Source organism: Salvia hispanica, chromosome 4 (genome assembly GCF_029641045.1).
Source record: "Salvia hispanica isolate PSC_SH4W2 chromosome 4, Shi_PSC_v1, whole genome shotgun sequence".
NCBI lineage: Eukaryota > Viridiplantae > Streptophyta > Magnoliopsida > Lamiales > Lamiaceae > Salvia > Salvia hispanica.
This window is the reverse complement of record NC_142695.1, coordinates 28,710,843-28,725,865: the sequence shown is the minus strand read 5'-3', so window position 1 is coordinate 28,725,865 and position 15,023 is coordinate 28,710,843. Positions and strand designations below refer to the sequence as shown.

Here is a 15,023-nt window from a genome sequence, read left to right as displayed (position 1 = left end):
CTTGATTCTTTCGAAAATGTTACCAAAGACCACTCGGTTCCAGATTCTCAAATATTTCTTTAAGCGGCTCAACTTGAGTTGCACATTAATCATCCTAGTCGTACCTGTCTCCTCTCTCCAACACCTTTCCACTTCATTTAAAAAAGGTGGCGTCTTACCCACACATATTCTGAAACCGGAAAGAAGGCCTAGGTCGCGGCCCTGGTACTTGACATCTTATAAGAAGAGGGCAATGATTAGACTGAATTCTGGGAAGGTTTGTCACTCTGGTAGATTCGAATATATTTGCCCAGCCTTCTCCCAAAAACACTCTATCCAGCCTCTCAAATATACTCCCTCTAGCCCACGTAAACTTAGGGCCGTCCGCACCCACATCAAGAAGTTGGCAATCACTCACTGCCTCTGCAAAATCCCTCATTTCCCTAACTCTATTTTTATTACTTCCTTGTCTCTCATCTTCAGCCAGAAAAATATTAAAATCACCACCCACGATCCATGGCAAACCATCCATCTTTGATGCCAGCTCACGCAGCTTGTTCCACATCCCCTGCCTTCCTTCCCTTAAACATTTTCCATAAGCCACCGAAATAAACCAAGGTGCAGGTAGAGCCGGTGAAACCAGCCTAGCATGTAAGATCTGTTCCGAATCATCCCATCCATCCACTTCTACCCCCTCTTCTACAAACAACCAAATCTGACCATTGCAATTAAAGCCCTTAAATTGAAGTCCAAATTTCCTACTGAAAAATTCAGGCTTCGGTTTTATAAGCGGCTCAATGATTGCCATCACCGAAATTTTGTGTTCCTTAATCAAGTGCTTTATGATGCTTTGGGTGTTCACATTCGCCACACCCCGAGCATTCCAAATCATAATATTTAGAGACATATTAAACAGAACCAGAGGAGGCCATCACCTGGAGTCTTCCTTTTTTGGCCTTGTTGTCCTCCTCCATAATCCCTTCCAAGTCCACAGCCCCTCTTTTGTCCTTGATATTTCCTGGTTGTAACTGTGACTCCTCCTCCATATCCTCCTCGTCGTCCCAATCCTTCTCATCCTCATACTTTTCAGGATCAAAGTCCCCATTTGGCAGCATATTCATGTATCTAGCCTTGGAGTCCAGATTTTTTGCCATGGCTCCGAAAGAACTGTCCGAAGGATCCAGGTCAGACGAGCTCAGAAGAGAAAACCTGTTTTCAGACGATTTCAAAAGGGAATCCCCACTCCCTTCTCCTCCCACCAAATCTCCACTCCGAACCTGACCTCCCACCCCCGGAGACCTTGCACCCCAAGCCCCCTTACCTTGTTTGCCCTTATTTCTACCTTGGAGCCGAAACCCCTCCCCATCTAACTCCATGGACCCTCTTCTTACCAGCCCTTCCCCTTCCTTAACACCAGAGGCTGGTGAAACCGGAAATTCTGAATCAGCCTCCTGTCCAGCTCCACCCAAAACCACCCCCACCTCCTGCTCTTTGGTAAATCCAGAACCCAACTCCCCCTCACCCCCAGTAAAACCCCCCTTCCCCTGCTCAGCCTGCACACCCTCTCCTACCACATGATTAGAAACCCTCTTAGCCGGCTTTTCTTTCTTACCATTAGCATAACACACCTCCCTAGTATGTCCAACGTGCTTACATTCTTGACAATAATGGGGAATACGATCCCATTTCACAATTTGCCTCACTTCCCTTCCTTGTAAATCTAGGACTATCTCTCCAACCGGAGTCTTAGATATGTCAATTTCAATACACAATCTAGCAAAGGACAGTCTGGAGCGAGATATTGTTGCATGATCTACCATCAGGGGTTCACCAAGCAGGCCTCTAATTGCAAACAGAGCTGACTTCTCAAACTCTGTAGTCCATTTGAATACTCTCATAGGATGTCTATCAACGAACCAAACTGGCATACCATTCGGCCCGCTCAGCAGCTTTGCATAACCCTCAATCAAATTAAATTGAATCAAAACATGTTTTGCATTTATGTACCTCCATGAAAATTCTCCTACAAACCTCATGCCTTGAAGCGCCCTCTGGATGTGCAAGGACGAGGGGATCGAATGTGAAAATTTTCCCACCACAGCAAATCCCAATTTTTCGGCCAAGAATGTTGTCTCAGCTCCAGAGAATTGGATTGAAGGGAGCCCACATCTTTCCCCAGGTATCCCCATCTTCATAATCTTTTCCGGCTCAAAACTAACTGGTTGTTTACCTCTTGCAGTGTTACCTTCAGACAAGGACAATTTATAATTCTTTCCTCCATTCCCCTTATTTCCATCTACCTTTAGCCGCAAATCCTCTCTATTTCTATCTAGCTTGAGATTCTCTTTTCCTCCCTGACCAGGAACTTTCAGAGCCTCCTTCCCTTCCACACCTCTGAACCTATCCCTCCCCTTCCCCTCCTGCAAGGTCTTCTTGCTCAGAGGGGTAACTCCTCCTCCATACCAGCCTCTCTCAACACAGTCCCACTTCCAACTTCCATCCCCTCTTTCTCCCTAAGATCTTCCCCTCCCATAGATTGATCAGCCAGGGGTTTACCACTCCCAGTCCCCTCCTCCAGAAACAGCTCCGCCCTCAAGCTCCCGCCCGAACCCCCAACAAGATCAGCCGACCTAACCTGCTCAGCCACAAAACCCATTTCCTGGAGAGGTTGTGCAGCCACTAAATCCAAAGAGCAGTCACCCACACATCCAGCCTGAAGAGCTTCCTTCTGCCATACCTGCTTAGAGGAATTTTCCACAAGCCTATCTGTTTTCTGGACCTCCACCATCTCAGCAACCATACCATCATTAATCTTATCCCCTTCCTCACCAATTTCCGGGATAGAAGACAACAAATCCGCCCCCCTGTTCCCATAGCCCTTCTTCCCCCTGTTTCTGGTCTCATAATCATCACTACCCAGATTTCCGACCTGTCTTAGAGCTCTCCCACGCAACCCATTCTTCCTCATCTCAGTCATTCTCATCAATGGAGATTTTGGCCTTGATTTTGCAGGCCGACCACGAGATCGACGCAACACCTTCTTTGGCTCAAAACTCAAAGCCGGCGACCCAGATTCGCCGGTCTTAAAAGCAGATAAACTCACCTCCTCTAGCCTCACCGGAGGAGGATCCCCGCCCACCGACATCCCCTCAACCAAATCCGACATTACCGCAGAAAAGCCCAAACCAGCGAAGCACAAACCATCGTCAGCTCCCGTCAAACCCCATAAACCGCCACAATCCAGAACCCAGCGCCCACCGTCGCCTCCCGTCGGAATCAAAGGCGGCACCGAGCAACGCAGACCAGGGAAAACCAGATCGCTGTGTGCAACTCGCACGCATACTATGTGTCAATCGCACACACTGAACGTGAAAGGAGGAGCATTTTTCAGTCTAATAGTTCATGCTTGATAATTGTTATAACATGACCGAGTTGCAGAGGTTGCAGATCCAAGTCAAACTGCTGATGGAAGAAAAGCTCGCTCGAGAGGCACAGGAAAAGAAAAAATGAGGAGATTCTCTCTGTTATGCACATGTTCAACCACGGGAACGTTCTTACGTTTCCCGAAGGTCCTCGGGTCGATGCTAACAACTTTGAGTTACGCATACCCCTCATTCAAAGGGTTGAGCAGCATCCTTTTTCAGGAAGGGCCACGGAAGATTCCAACCACCACCTATCGAGATTCGTGAAGATTGAAAACACGCTCAAATTGAATGGTTTCAACGACGATTCCATTAGGGTATGCCTCGTCCCTTTTTCCATTATAGATTCTGCTAAGGAATGGTTTGAGTGTCTACCTACAGAGCAAGCATTTGCGTGGAAAGACATAGTGGCGGCTTTCCTCGACAAGTACTACCCGCCGGACAACATATTAAAGTTGAAGAGCGAGATCTTCCAGTTCATCCAACGCCCAGACGAGCCTTCTTTTAGGCCATGGCTCGTTTCAAGGGACTCCTCCGCAAATGCCCCAACCATGGTTTTACCGTGGATCATCAGGTAGGCATATTATATAATGGCTTTAACGAGTAAATTTTTGTCATGTTGGATTCAGGGGCCAACGGAGGATTCCTAAGGAAAAGCGGGGCAAATGCTATGGCAGTGATAGAGGAATTTTCCACCAACAGCCACGGGTGGTCGAAGAAGAGGCATCAGTCAAGGAGAGTTGCAGCAGTATAGACGGACGAGGAAAACTCCCTCGCGAAGGAAGTGGCAGAGCTGAGGGTTAGGGTAAATCAGATGGATACATCGAGGAGAGAAGATTTGGTTCCACCGACTTCCATAATCGCACTCACTAAACCTGACGCTGAAGCCGCACCCGTTGAGGATGTCAACTACGTGCAGCAAGGAGGCGGTCCCAACCGTTCATTTAATAACAACAATTATCGCCCTAACCAAGGGGGCGGTAATTACAACAATTATAATGGGAACCGTCCTCACCCCAACCTTTTGTACTCTAACAACAACTTCTTGCAGCCCCCTGCAGGATTTAATGTGGGAAAAGGTGGAGTTGTCGAGCCCGCGAAGAAGGAGAAAAAGTATGAGGCAGGGATCATGAAAACCCTTAAAGTGCTAGAATTACCACGCTTACAACCGTCGTCACCTCAATCAAGACGCGGATGGATCAAGTCCAACAAAAGGTTGAGGAGGACAAGAAGGCAGTAGCGCGGGTAGCGGACATCAACAAAAAGTGGGTCGCGAAGCAGAAAATAGGGGCAGAAAGCAGCTCTGAGGCGCAAACCGGAGTCTGCCCGACGCTCAGTGGGCCGCTGCGGAGCCGGTAGAGGTACTTGCGCCCAAGGATGCTCTCGTGCGTCATAATGGAATTGTGCTTCTGTTTCATCCAAAGAGGAAGTTTAAGCTAGAGGCGCAATTTAAGCACTTCTTAAATATGTTCTGCAAAGTTCACATTTACATACCTCTCGTTGAACCATTGCATGAAATACGTAGGTATGCAAAACTACTTAAGGAGGCCGTGATGCGTAAGAAGAAGCCTACAAAGGCCGATCTCAAGTTGCCTCTTCATTGCAGTGAAATAATTCAACGGGAGAAAGCAGTGAAACAAAGGGTTCCCGACCAGTTCATCATCAGGTGTTCGATTGGCCAAGGAAAAGTGGCCAAGGCACTCTGCGATCTTGGAGCTAGTATCAATATCATGCCACTCAAGTACTACGAGAAGCTCAACATCGGGCCACTTATGAAGGCAGACTGCACAATTAGGTTGGCCGATAACTCCGCAATTAAGGCGGTGGGCATGATCGAGGATGTACTGGTAAAAGTAGATGATTTCATTTTCCTCGCTGACTTCATTGTACTTGATATGAAAGTTGATAAAAATGTGCCACTAATCCTCGGACGAGATTTTCTCTCCACGAGCAAAGCGCTTATTGATGTAGGTAGGGGGGAAATCACGCTTAGCGACAATGCTAGCAAATCTACCTACAAAATCGAGAGTGAGATGTTCAAGTACGAGGAGGCACAAAGGGCCAAGATGGAGTACGAGTGCAGAGTCGTGATGATGACAGATACTACTAAGCCCAAAGGGCCAAAAGATGGGGAGGATTGCTCTAACCCTTCTATTTTTGTCATTAATACTGTACCTCCAGCCCCGAAAAAGGGCAAGCCTAAACCCCCTATAGTTACACCGCAGGGAAAACCGAAGGGAAAGAAGAAGAAGGGTTTGTCACATGATGACCCCGAAGTCTATGTGATTAAGACCGCGAAGAGAAAGTATAAATGGTGGAGAAATATGGGGACGAAATTGATACAATTCTCGGTTTTTAGCATAAGAGTCGTCGACCCACCTAGCTAGTTGGGTAACTTCAAGTCAAGCCAACGACTCTAAAACAAAGGCGCTTGTTTGGAGGCAACCCAATATTTTAGTTTTCTTTTAATTTTTCGTATTTCTTTAAAAATAAAAAATAAAAAAAAATTCAACGGCGACCGCTGCATAATCCACAGCGGTCGCTGAAAGTTTGCCATGTGTGCAGGAACAGGGCCGGGCCCTAGGGCGGGCCGGAGCGGTCGCTGCGTGGGCTACAGCGGCCCGAAAGAGACCGTCGTCAGGAGAAACCTGCAGCGGTCGATGCGCGAGAGGCAGTAACGCGAAAACTGTTATAAGAGTTAGTTTTTCTTTCTCTTTTCTTAATCTTTTCTCTCCATTACCTCTTGCACACGACCCCCACTCAAAATATTCAACAATTCCACACACCCTCACTTAAGTTCATCCATTGCATCTCATTTTTTTTGGGCTTCCAACGTTAAAATCACTCCAAATCAAGGTATGAATCCTAACTTCAATTTCTGAGCTTATGCTTAAATTCTTCCAAGGATTTTGCTTTATTTGATGAATTGTTCGGTTGAGAAGTTCGTTTTAACATGGGGGATGAGTTTGATGATGTTTTTTCATGATTTCATTGGCTTATATTTGTGAATTGGGTGATTAATTGTGTGTTCTGATAGTGAAATCTCTCCTTCATCTTTGTTGTTATACTTTCCAATCATGTTCATAGCATTGTCAGGCTATTATTATTTCCATGAATTGCAATACATGAGTAGATAATAGAGATTGTTGGTTTCATTGCCTATGATGATGCGTCTCTGCATGGGGGATTAATTCACGTTGGGGGATGGATTATGGGTGTTCTTTTGTGTTGATTTTGTTATATAATTCTTCATGAATCACTCTAGAACACATGCTAGGTACAAGCTTGCACACCATGGTCTATTTTTGTTGATTATTGGTTGGTTGGTTGCAAGTTTGGGGGAACCCTTGTTTGTCATTCGTTGATACTCTTTTTATGAGTTTGATGTTTCTTTGTAGGACCATGACAACAAGAGGAAAGCCCGAAAACGCGAAGAGCTATGGCATTAGCCTTCCGTTGGAAGCACACAAGGCAATGTGGAAGAAAGTCTCGGCAAGAGACACGACGCCTTCAAGATACCCACATGATCTTCCCCTCGCCACTTTGGGGATTATAGAAGATTTTTGGGCGTTGTGCGACGTCAGTGAGGGGAATGGCCTCAGCCATATGTTTCGTGGGAGGTGGCCCTCATACCGGAGACTCACTCTTGAGTTTCTAAGTACTCTTAGGGTCAACAAGGACCGTGACACCCGCATCCCCGAGTCCATTAACTTCCGCCTCGGCAAATACAACCACACTTTTACGATGGCGGATTTGAGTGAGGTGTTCCAATGCCACAACCCCAACCCCGACGAGGAAGTGGAGTATGACTACTCCGACATGTGGAGAGCTATGACCATCGAAGGGGAGGACTTCATGATGGCCTACGCTAAGTCTTCTTCCATCTGCAACCCCGTCCTTCGATACCTCCACCGGGCGATAACGCAGCTAATGTTTGCCCGGATTGACAGTGGGAGTGTCTCCCAGACCGAGATGGACGTGATTTGGAGCTTGCTCAACAAGAAGGGGATCAACTTTGGAATCCTCTTCACCATCTACGTCGACCGCATCTCCAAGAAGGACGGGAGCCCAGTTGATCACGGCAATTTCCGAGTATGTTGGCATCCCGACGGTGGATTTCACTCCGGATATGGGTGAGATGTTCATCACCTATGAGGTTTTGTTCGCGGTGGGACTTTTGAAGACCGACTCGAGTGGCCAAGCGTTCTTCCTACAGTCGGCGCAGGATCACTTTCTTGTTCCACTCCCACAATTGACCAAGGTTGATACGTGGGACAACAAGGCCAATTGGAGGCTCGACACCACCGCCCACTGGAGTGCAATTGAAGCTAACCCCATTAGCGGGGAGTTTAGGAGGCGGAACATGCCGTTGCGCGTCCCCAACTTCGAACCGGAAGTTGATTCCACCTACGCCACCATTGATGAATATATGGAGGGTGGAGAGCATTCGTATGCTCAAGGAAGTGGGGTACCACCGCCGCCGCCACCGCCTCGACATGGAGAGGACGAGGAGGACGAAGTAGAAGGCCACCGCTGCCGCAATAGGAGGAACCGCCGCCGAGGCCGACCGGATCCACAAGAGGAGTTTCAAGCTGGTACTTCCGCCCAAATAGTAGAGGTGTTCTCATATTCGTAAAACATGTCCAACTTGGGACAATCGTTGGGCGGAGCAGCAGCAGGTGAACAACTTCAACCAACAAGGTTGGGAGGCCCAAGGCGATTGGCGGGCAACCGAGATGAACTTTTGGGAGGCTCAAAGGCTCGAGGATGTTCATCAACGAAAAAAACTTGCCGATCTTCTCCAAATGGCCACGGAGGCTCAAAAGGAGCGTCAAACCATGAGGGAGGACATCACCTACCTCATCGGCGCCTCCGAGGACCTTAGTGCTCTTTTCCCTCCTCCTCAAGAATGATGGAGTCAAGCTCATGACTTTAAATGAGCACTTGTATTTTTATCTTGAATTTTCGTTTTTAAAGCCTTGAAATTTTTTTGCAGGTTTCTAGACTCCCGCCAGCGACTGCTGCGTAGCTCGCAGCGGCCCACTGGCCATTCGTTGGAACGTTCTAACTCATCGCCAGCGACCGCTGTCCATCTACAATTTCCAGCGCGATTTTTCGATATTTTTCGATTTGTCGCCATGTCCAGATCCCACGGGAGAATTTCAAGGTATCTTTATTGCTTTCTAGTTTACTCACGTCCCTACCGACTCTACAAACTTATTTTGCACTTTGTTGTAAATAAGTTTTGGGGGATGAAGTGGTGGACCGTGAGTTTTAGGGTTTTTATTTTGTTTTTTGCTTAGGTTATTGTTTTTATTTTTGCTTTGTTTTGAAATAGAACCCAAAGATGAATCCTTGTGAAAACCTTGAAAAATGTCGTGAGCTTAACATGAAGAACTTAGAAACACGCATGCGTAAGGACACACTTTAGACAGAGTTGCCAATGATATTACATTCCATGTATGTTTAAGTGTGGCTTAACGTCTTGATTTGATGGTTTGGTGAAAAGGTGCATAATTAGTGAATTGTTTGTTCGCCTTGGATCATGCTTTATACATTGTGAGATTTGAGCTTTAATTTCTTTCTTGTGTGATTTATCTGCATTCATGTATATGTTTCTAGAACTTGCTCCTAGTCTTGCCTAAGTTTACAGAGTGTTTAAGTTGATAAGGGAAGATGTTAGGCCATCTTTTCTAGCCTACTTTTATATCCAAAATTTTCGACCCTCTCAAAATCTAAAATTTTTCCCTTTGGAGCCAATTTTGTGTCAAGCCTTATCTTTGGAAGGCAAATTAAATGGAGACAATTCCTTGGGTTAGCATAGAGTTTTATATCTTTTGAAAAGGAATTGGAAAGATAAGGAGAAAAAGTTGAGAAAAGTAGTGTGCTTAAATATTGAAAAATACAAGTTGTGGGATAATGAAAAAATTCAAATAAATATGTGCTTGATCTAGAAAGGATATGTATGGGGAAAAAAAGAGAGAGAAAAGAAAGAAAGGTTGTGAAAAAAAATAAAATAAAAGAATAGAAAAATCAAAGGAATTTGGGAGTGAGAAGAAATGTAGACAAAGTCTAAGTTTACTGCGATTTGAATTGTTAGTTAAATGCTAAGTTTGGTGTGGTAGAAATTGATCACTTTTGCCATGATTGGGTTTAGCCACTTTTTAGCCAAATATTCCTCACCTACCAAAGAGCCTACATTACAACAAAAAATAAAGACCTTTCGGACTTTTGATGCTTAATCACATCTAGTAGAAGAGGGATTAGATTTTTGAGCAACTTTGCATGATGCATGATTTGAGGTGCCTATACACTTAGCCTATATACACTTTGAAGTGAGCAAAAAGAACAATTTTCATCTTTGGAAGTTTGCCACATGTGAGTGCTTGAATTTAAGGTGTTCCACGAGTTAGTAACGAAAGTGCACTAATAAGCCTTACTTGATTTGATTGCGTTAATTCAGACTTAATCTGCTCTTTCATCTTTTGAGGCAATTATGACGTCTAGTCCATGTGCATTACGTGCGTCTATACTTGTGACTTTATTGTTTTGTTCGAGGACAAACAAAAATGTAAGTTTGGGGGAGTTGATACACTCGGATTTTGCACTATTCTAGGACCCTTATTTGGTCTGTTTTTAGTGTCTAAACCATGATTCATGTCTATATTTCGTATATTTTATCTATTTTGGTATTTTGACATGTCTTGTGAGAATTGTGCATATTTGAGCCAAAAAGATAGGAAAAAGTCGAAGATGGAATTCTGGCGCGTTCAAAGACGCCCAGCGGCCCGCTGCGTGTGATGCAGCGACCGCTGGACCGCAGAGACCGCTGCGCTTGAAGCGGTCCGCTCCGGAAAGTTGTGCTGAAAAGTCTGAAGACGCCCAGCGGCCCGCTGGGACGTGTGCAGTGACCGCTCGAGAAGATCCTGTATCCACTGGACTAAATAGCAGCGACCGTTGTAGAACATGCAGCGACCGCTACCCAAATCCGCAGAGGCTTCGGACAATCCACAGCGACCGCTGGCCAAGGTGCAGCGGTCCGCTGCGAGAAGGCGGTGCATGAATTTAATTAGATTTTCTCTAGATTTTACCAAGATTAGCCCATCTTTTCCTTTCCTCCGTAGGATTCGACTTACTCCCTATATATACCCCCTTAAACCTCTCCATTCAGAGACAACTTTTACACTCTTTGCTTCATAATTCTAGAGCGAAAATACTTGAGAGTCATCACTGTGCAAGAGGTTGAAGACGAAGTTAAGTGAAGATCAAGGCTACTAGATTCTACCTTTGGGTTTTATCACTTTTGTTCTTATATTTACATTGTTTTCCCTTCAAACTATGTTTTTAGATTATTCTATCATGTGTAACTAAATCCATACGATTTTAGAGATGTGTTAGTAACATTCTTTTGGTTTATATAATTCCGTTTTCTATTTAATATCCGTTTTGTTTATACTTCGTTTTTTCTTTAAGTTGCTCCGTAATACTGCATGTTTGAGTGACACATTCGATGCTGATTTGCTATAATTTGCTACATAATCGTGAGAGGAGGTTGGCGAGTTAGATCCACTTAATAGACACTACAATTAGCTTCCCTTAAAATGACACTGTTAATTGACAATGAGGATTTTTCAAGGGTCTTCGGAGCTTCTAGGAGTTACGAATCTAGGATTGACAGCCCTAGTGTTAGTAATCTAAGCTTGTACCGCATGGGCAGAACTTATGTGACTCGTCCTATCGAAGTATAGACTGTGCTAGGGTATTGTAGAAGGAATTTGTATAACCATAGTTGTGAAGGCACATCCCTGGAATTCTCTTATATCATTTATTCGATCTCTAGTTTGTGCTGCATTCATCCATTTTCTGTTTTCAACTTAATTGTTTTTACAAAAATCTCTGTTTCTCCAAATAGTAAAAGAAGCTTAGTAGAAGATAGCCAATTGGTGATCTTATTCCCCGTGTTCGACAACCCGGTACTGACCTTTAGATATACTAGATCTACCCTATATACTTGCAGGTATTTTTAGTGCTAAAATATAGTGCATCACACTTCACTGACCACCGGGCGCCTGACTCCCTTTTTCGGCTCAAATATGCACGTTTCTCACAAAACACGTAAAAATACCAAAATGTATAAAATATGTAATTAATGGACATGTAGAGTGACTTTGACATAAAAAACGGACCAAATTATGGCTTAAAACAGTGCAAAATCCGAGCGTATCAGCCAGCTGGATTAGTTTGACAATTTGACTTGAGCATTCCACAAGGACAAGAGAAAATTCAGAAACAATCAAATCAAAAGGACACTTTCAAGAATCCAACCATTGTATGAGAAAAACGAAATTTGCATTTCTTACCTATAGAATTGACTTTTTTTGCATGCATAACATGTGAATTATGATCTTATATTGAATAATTTATATAAGTTGGTATTTTGACGTGTTTGTTGAGTATTAATAGAAAAGACTTAGAAAAATGCACAAAAATTAAAGAATAAGCGATTGTGCTACTAAACCCACTCAGCGGTTCGCTTAGACGAAGTTAGCAGTCACCAAGCTCACCAGCAGTCGACACACTAAGAGCCGACCCTCTTTGGAATGAGCTTGGACGAGACTTACGCACAGCGGTCCTCCAAGTTTGAGTCAGCGGTTTGCTGACATCAACTGAGCGGTCCGTTGAGCATGTGCAGTAGTCTTATTGAACCCTAATTCAAATAATTTCTTACCTTTTCGATCTGTATTTGTTACTAAATCTAAAATTGAACTCCAAATTAATTAATATTCTTCAAATCCTTGAAGTGGTTCAACTTTTTGTAAAACTTTTTATGTTCATTGTTCACTGCTTCATATCGATAAAACTTTTTGTACTCCACATAGGCTAAAAGTTATCGGCGTTTAAGCATAAATAACGAAATGTATTAAAATGAAACAAAATTGAATTTTTTTTTATGATTTATGTAATTTTTAAAAAAATTGTATGAGATGTATAATTATCCCTGCATTGTATGAGAAAAAAGATTTCTTATTTCAAATTCTCCCTCTGTCCCATAATGATGTCTCACTTCGCTTTTTAGTTTGCCCCACTAATGATGTCACATTTCCATTTTAAGAAAAATTTCTCTCTCACAATAATATAAATATTATATTTTCTCTTTCCACCTAAGACACAAAACAAAACCTCCTAAAATCCTGTGCCGACCCACAAGTGTAACATCTTTTATGGGATGGAGGGAGTATAAAAATAGATAAAATAAAAAGACATTAAATCTTAAGTCTGCACAAAATGTGACAAAAAAATGTAAATTAAGAGCATCCACATTGGAAGCTCAATTTTGCGTCGCGTCCCGACGAGATGAGTTGGGGGGAAACGCGACTCACGCGGAGAAGGGAGGGAGCACAGACTGTCCCGACACTCCCCCACCACGTGGCGCCCTATGTTGTGTTTGAATCCCATTACACCCCACACCCCACATGGTGCCCTACAATTTTTTTAATAAAGAAATTAATATTCCTTCCGTCCCAAGGAAGATGGCTACTTCCTTGGGCAGCACATGGTTTTATGCAGCTTTATTTTATGTGTTAAGTGAAGAGAGTAAAGTAAAAGAGTTAGAATAAAGTAGAGATAAAAGTGTTTCTAATTTTAGTAATGAGTCATCTTGGTTGGAACAAACCAAAAAGGAAAGTGTCATCTTCAGAGGGGAGGAGAGAGTATATAATTTGAAACTATAACACTCTCCAAAATTTAACCGTTATATTACCGTTTTTTATTAATTTTTTCCTTCAATTTATTCCATAATCATCAATAAATACCCTATTTATCACATATTCCCTACGTCTGCAAATAGGAGTCTCGATACATAATTACTATAAATGGTAAAAAGATCTCACATTCCACTAACTCATTTAACTCCCATATCATTTAAAACTAATATATACAAGTGAGACCTATATTCCACTAACTTTCTTTTACCCACGTTTCTTAACATTTCTGTGTCGAAAAAATGGGACTTCTATTCGCGAACAGATGAAGTAATTTTATTTCATACTAAAAATCTCTATCTCACTCAAATATCTCTGTAAATTTCCATGATCAATTCAAGTATGGCCCACGATGATAACAATTACGACAATGAACTAAAATAGTTGATTGCCCATGGGGAGCGTCGTAATAAAGAGTATTACAACAACCATCCTGCTCCTCTTAAATGAAGAACCCAATGGTACATCCTTCCTCCTCTTAAACGAAGAACCCAATGGTACATCCATCGTGATTAGGAGAAAAGCCGCCCAAAGGATCATTCAAGCTTATTTCTCTAAGCAACAGTGAAGAGTTACTTTTTCGTATCACAAATATGTAGCCTGACGCTTCCAAGACCGACAAGTTATTCAATATAATTATTTTTTTCCATTTTTCATTTTTCATTTTTTTCCATCTAATTCATTTTATAATCATCTACAAATTCCTAATTCATCACATACTTTTTTTCTCACCAATAAATATCTCTCGTTCAATTTTCTCTCTAATGGCAACTCCCAGGTACGATCTCAAGGTCATAAATGTCTACCATAGATTGTAGTTTATAATCGATTGCTTTTTTTCTGTACAGTGTAAACTTGATCAGTTCATCTATTGGTGATAATATCAACTCCAACAAGGTTGAGACAATATTAGACATTCTTTTATAGTCATCGCTGCTATCCAAAATGTTCAGTGACAAAAAGTCCGCACATATTTGACAAGTCAAAGTGTATGACCAACAATATAGACATAATGCGTTACTTGTATAGATTAAGAAATAAATAATCTCCGAAATCATGTAATTGAGTGTATTAAGCAAGAATAGTTATATCAAATTCAACATCGACTAAAAGTTCTTCTTTAATTATGAGTTCCATGATCGGTCTGTAATAAGAAGGATAGACTCTGTAATAATTAAATTTCTTCTCATAAATAAAAAAATAAAAAAATTAGAATATAACCTTTTAAAAATATGTTTTTTTTATTATACTTATACTACAAATATTACCTTTTAGAGAAGGGTTATTTGCCTGTAAATACACGAACTTTTAACATTTTTTGCTTTTTCCCACGAATTATTATTTTTGAATGTAAATACATGAACTTTGATTTTTTTAAATTTTTTCCCCGAATAAATTTTTTTATCCAAATACTGATGTGGAGTACACTTAAATATTACTACCATTTATGAGATAAAGGTGGAAAATCAGCGTGACATATGAACAATGACTTTCGATATTTTCCCTTAATATTTTCCTTTTTTCTAATTTAAATATATGAACAATGAGATTTTTTAATTATTTTCCCAATAAACAATTTCAATCAAAATAATACTAATAATTTTACCCTTTTTTCTAAATTATAGAAATTTTAGTTGTTTTAGACAATATTTAAAAAAAAATACTCCATATTTAACAAATTTCATTTCAAATTTTTGGATATGTTGTGATATTTGCATTTCAAATTTCATTTGATTAGAACGATATTTTTTTTATTTTTATACACTAATTCATTATTTTCATGTAAATATTTGCATCCACTCATATTTTTATTTTGATCATATAACTTTTTTATTTAAATGATGTGATTTTAAAAATGTTA

The 15,023-nt window shown here is 41.8% G+C and overlaps 1 protein-coding gene across 1 annotated transcript; it reads right to left on the bottom strand.

Moving 5' to 3' along the window:
• Nucleotides 1-154: 154 nt before the first annotated feature.
• Nucleotides 155-787, bottom strand: LOC148928394 (uncharacterized). The gene has a single exon (XM_089056660.1). The coding sequence runs from the start codon at nt 785-787 to the stop codon at nt 155-157; it is 633 nt and encodes a 210-aa protein (XP_088912786.1).
• Nucleotides 788-15,023: the final 14,236 nt, after the last annotated feature.

Coding starts and splice junctions, on each gene's coding strand:
- LOC148928394 (XM_089056660.1), bottom strand. CDS start 787: ATGGCAATCATTGAGCCGCTTATAAAACCGAAGCCTGAATTTTTCAGT.